Below are 5,265 nucleotides of genomic sequence, written 5' to 3'. Positions count from 1 at the left end.
GAATTAATTTGATCGTTCACTTTTAGTCCTCAAATTAATTTTTGAAACAAATCGCCCTTTCAACTTTTAAAAGGTCACCAATGACCCTTCCGTCAATTTTTTTTGTTAAACATAACGGCTTAAACTTAAAATATTATTATTTTTATATTTATCTTTAATCTTATTTTTTATATTTATATATATAATTATTAAATCGCTTATATATAATATTATATATATATATATATATATATATATATATCTTTTATTATTAATTTTTATATTTATATAATTATTAAATAATATATATATATATATATATATATAAAACAAAGTTTAAAAATAATTTAGATGTATTATCTTTAATCATTAATTATATATATAATTTTTTTATATAATTTATAGAATATATTTTTTAAAAAATAATTTGAAGGTTAAAAGGAATGATAACTTTTCAATTACTCAATTACTTTTAACCTTTAAATTATTTTTTAAAATATATATTATATAAATATTATATATAAATTAATTAAAGATATATAAATTATATATATATATATATATATTTATTATATAAATTATTTAAAATTTTATTTTATATAGATAAAAATAAATAATATATATATTATCTATATATTATATAAAAGATTTAATAATTATATAAATATAAAATTTCATAATAATAATATATATATAAGCGATTTAATAATTATATATATAAATATAAAAAATAAGATTAAAATAATATATAAAATAATAATATTTTAAGTTGAAGCCGTTATGTTTAATTAAAAAGTTCACAGAAGGGCTATTGATGACGTTTATAAAAGTTAAGTGATGATTTGTTTTAAAAATTAATTTGAGGGTTAAAAGTGAGCGATATTAAATTAATTAAAGGACCCAAATAATTTGTCTTTCATTTAATGAAGTAGTAATTAATAGTTTGATTACAACTATAAATGTTTTGAATGGAAACATGATCATTAATGATGGGTGCATTAATGTGGGTTGTTACCAGTTAATTCTCTTAATTCAAAATAAAATAATAAAATAATAATATTTCAAATCAAAGGAAACATAATATAGACACTCTAATTTGTGAATAATACAAAAACAAACAAACCCTAGTTAACCCTGCAAGTTAAAATAATGAAATGAATAAACAACTAGAGGATAACTAAAATCCCATAGAAAAAAAATATATATAAAGACATCTCTTGTCCATCATTCTTCATAAAATCAAAACCTTTCTCTATCTCTAGTATTAAGCAAGTTACAATGAATTCAAAGTTATGGATGCTAATATCTGCAGTCCTTGTGTTAGCTTTGTCGCCGGAAACAATGGCGGCTGCACCGAAGAAGGCCGTCGATGTCCCCTTCGGAAGGAACTATGTCCCGACCTGGGCCTTAGACCACATCAAGTACTTCAATGGCGGCTCTGAGATCCAACTCAACTTAGACAACTACACTGGTAATTCTATTTTTAATTAATTAATTAATCAATCAAACATTAATTTCATATATATGATATGATATTCAAATTGTCATTTAAAGGAACTGGATTCCAATCCAAGGGTTCATACTTGTTTGGCCACTTCAGTATGAAAATCAAGTTAGTCCCCGGAGATTCTGCCGGCACCGTTACTGCTTTCTATGTAAGTCACTAAATTAAAATTTTAAATTGATTGAGGATTCATATAATTATTAATTTAATTTATAATAAATTTGTTACCAGTTATCGTCACAAAATTCGGAGCACGATGAGATAGATTTCGAGTTCCTGGGAAATAGGACAGGGCAGCCTTACATTTTGCAAACAAATGTTTTCACCGGAGGAAAGGGTGACAGGGAGCAAAGAATTTATCTTTGGTTCGATCCCACTAAGGACTATCACTCTTACTCAGTTCTTTGGAATCTTTATTCGATAACGTTAGTCACCTAATAATTATTTTCTTATAATTTATTTAAATTAAATTAAATAATTAATATATAACATGTGGCATATTCAGATTCTTTGTGGACGATGTGCCGATTAGAGTGTTCAAGAACTCTAAAGACCTGAACGTGAAGTTTCCATTTGATCAGCCCATGAAGATTTATTCGAGTTTGTGGAATGCAGACGATTGGGCTACTAGGGGTGGACTAGAGAAGACGAACTGGGAGAAGGCTCCGTTTGTTGCAGCCTACAAGAGTTTCCATATCGACGGTTGTGAAGCCTCGGTTGAAGCCAAATTTTGCGACACTCAAGGGAAACGTTGGTGGGATCAGAAAGAGTTTCAAGACTTGGATGCCCAACAATACCGTCGTCTCAAATGGGTTCGCAGTAAGTACACAATTTATAACTATTGCACTGATAGTAAGAGATACCCCACAATGTCACCCGAGTGCAAACGTGATCGCGATGTTTGAAATCACTGTGTTACCTTCATGGTCACACTTGGTTAATGTTATTTATTATTTATATCTTTCTATTCCACTATATTTGTGGTATGGCTATGTGTAATAATTATTGGAAAATGGTAATGTAATGCAATTAGTAACCATTTAAACTAAATAAATTAATTCAACTTCACAAATTTCCATTTTAGGTTTATTTGGTTGAAGTCATTTGGAGAAGAGTACAAACTTCCCATAAACATGGCTCATCTCAAAAGTAGTAATGTGGTACCAAGGGATGGTTCACTAATTGTGTGACTTTTAGGCCCAAAAACACTTTAAGGATATTTATAAGCACATCAAGAATTTACTTTAATATATATAATTAAATAATAATAATAATAATAAATAAATAACACATATCAAAAAAAAAATTTACAAAAGTAATTATATTAATTTATTTAATTAAACAAATAAGATTTTTATTTTATTTTACAATAAATAAAAATAATACACTTTTCTTTTCTTAAAACAGTATAAAATCATAATATCAAAATTATTTATAATCTTGTAAAATTATAAAATCATAAAAATTTAACTAAATTAAGAGTTTAGTTAAATAAACAAATCTAAATATTTGAATAGGAATTGAACTTTTAACTCTCTTGTGAGTTTAACCTTAATCACCCTGATAAAGAGACATTTCTTACTTTTGTTCATGTTTTCATAATTCAAAACTAGATATAGACATTGTCCCATAAGAACAAAGGACATTACTAAACAATTTAGGAAATCTAGAAGTATACAAATGATACTCTTTAAAAAAAATTACACATAAAGTTAGAGGATTCTTAAGTATTAATCTAATCTCCTTTTGTTTTTAACATGTAAAAAGATTGCACAATGTTGAGTTTCGGGCCAAAACAAACTAAAAATTGCATAATGAACATGAGTGTGGTGTTATGAGTGGTGTTGAAGAGGGTTAAATTTTTGAAGCCAAGTCCACAGTTGGTTTTGCATAACTTAATTGTATCATATTTGATCAAGTGTGTCACCCAAGAGGAGTTATAGCTACCCACAAGAAATTTCGCATAGAATTCTCCCTTTTTTTTGTCGCCAATAAAAGGAGAAGAAACCGTGACATTGTGTAGGTAGTAATCTATGCCCTTTGGAGAGAAGTTTACCTTTTTAAAGTGCTAATCTTTTCTTAATTTTTTTTTATGATGGGATTCCAAATATCACGACTTTTAATTTTTTGTCCTAACAGAATACCCAAATATTTGGTTAAAAAATTCTCAAACTTTGAAGCCCATGATATTAACGTGGGAATGATGATCTAATTATTTTAAACAAATAAAATTTCAGACTTGTATTTGTTGACCTTAAGATCCGAGCATGTAAAATAATAATAAAGAACAATTAGTTTGTATTCATTTTGAATGTACTAATAATTGTAATATTTTAGTATAATATAAATACCAGAACAAAAACCTAATAGGCACATCTGGATTTTCAAATTTCAATCTCTCTGTCCTAATTCTATGTTGCGATCTCTAATCAAGAAATTTACATGGTATTAAAACAAGGGGAACATAGTTTTCAAGAGATGAATCATCTAAGTCTTCATCAACCGATCATAGTGATCAATAAGTCGTAGAAGAAAAACCAAAAGAAAAAGTTAAATCTCATGAATCTTCATCAACCGATTATTCTTCATCATCCTCATCAGATTGTTTGAGAGATACAACTACAAGAATGACCGTCAAGAAAAACACGATAACGATCTATACACTATGCGTAACTCCGATAATATAAGTGTGATAATTTGTACAAATGTTTTTAATATTGGAATTATATAAGGTGGAGTAGTGGTGTTCGTTTAGCCCTAGAAGCAAAATCGAAATTAGGGTTTATAGATGGGTTGTTGATAGTTCCAAGAGAAGTAGCTGACTTCAATTGATAGAAAAAGATAGACTGTCTAGTTTGATCTTGGATTCTTAATACGACGTCGGATGAAATCAACACTAACTACTCATCCATGATCATAACCTTGAATTTGTGAACATATATCAAAGAAGGATATCAAGAAAATAATGGTCCACAAGCATACCAAATCCAGAAGGCCATTAGTAATCTACGACAAGGAAATTTGACACTTGAAAAATATTTTTCCAAGTTAAAGAAGCTATGGTATGAACTCATGGTTCTTGAATCATTACCTACTTGTGAATGTGATCCAATAACTCATTGATGTTGTAGAATGACAAAGTTAGTAATTAATTTAGATACTTCTAACAAGTTTACACAATTTTTAATGGGACTGAACGAGTATTTCGATAACGCAAGACAATAGATGATTCTTATGCATCCAAAACCAAGCCTGAATCGAGTATATACAATGTTGTTGAGTATTGAAAGACAAAGGGAAGCTCAAACATTAATGTCTGAACAAACTAATAATTTTACAATGCTAATGAAAGATAATTTAGATCAACAAAGGGGTCAACATAATTCAAGAAACAATAGAAGAAGGGAAGGAACCATTAGAGGAAGCAATGGGAAGGGCACACAAAGTCTGTTTTGTACTCATTACAAAATGAAAGATCATAACGAAGAAGGATGCTTCAAGATTATTGGGTATTCAGAATGGTGGAAAGGAAACCGAGACTAAAAAGCAAAATTTTCAAAAAAAACAAATGCAGCAACTAACGATCCCTTCTCTTATTTTGATGAACAACCCGAGTCTTCCTCAAATCAAGCCCCAAAATTTAGTAAAATAGACATTGTAGCAGTGGTGAAAGAAGTTATGAAAGGACTACAAACAGAAGGCAAGAGTACATAAAACTACTACAAAGGTATATTTTCTTCTACAAATCTTACTAATACTTGTATTTTGAATGTACATAACAA

The 5,265-nt window shown here is 28.3% G+C and overlaps 1 protein-coding gene across 1 annotated transcript; it reads left to right on the top strand.

Moving 5' to 3' along the window:
• The first annotated feature begins 1,237 nt into the window (after positions 1 to 1,237).
• LOC124926896 (xyloglucan endotransglucosylase protein 2-like) lies at positions 1,238 to 2,442 on the top strand. Its single transcript, XM_047467215.1, has 4 exons — positions 1,238 to 1,450; positions 1,534 to 1,634; positions 1,715 to 1,908; positions 1,989 to 2,442. Exons 1-4 carry the CDS (start codon positions 1,258 to 1,260, stop codon positions 2,386 to 2,388), a joined length of 888 nt encoding a protein of 295 aa, XP_047323171.1. The 5' UTR covers positions 1,238 to 1,257; the 3' UTR covers positions 2,389 to 2,442.
• The last annotated feature ends 2,823 nt before the right edge of the window (positions 2,443 to 5,265 follow it).

This window comes from Impatiens glandulifera, chromosome 2 (genome assembly GCF_907164915.1).
Source record: "Impatiens glandulifera chromosome 2, dImpGla2.1, whole genome shotgun sequence".
Taxonomy (NCBI): domain Eukaryota; kingdom Viridiplantae; phylum Streptophyta; class Magnoliopsida; order Ericales; family Balsaminaceae; genus Impatiens; species Impatiens glandulifera.
Note: the sequence above shows the minus strand (reverse complement) of the source record. Positions and strands in the feature narration are given on the sequence as shown.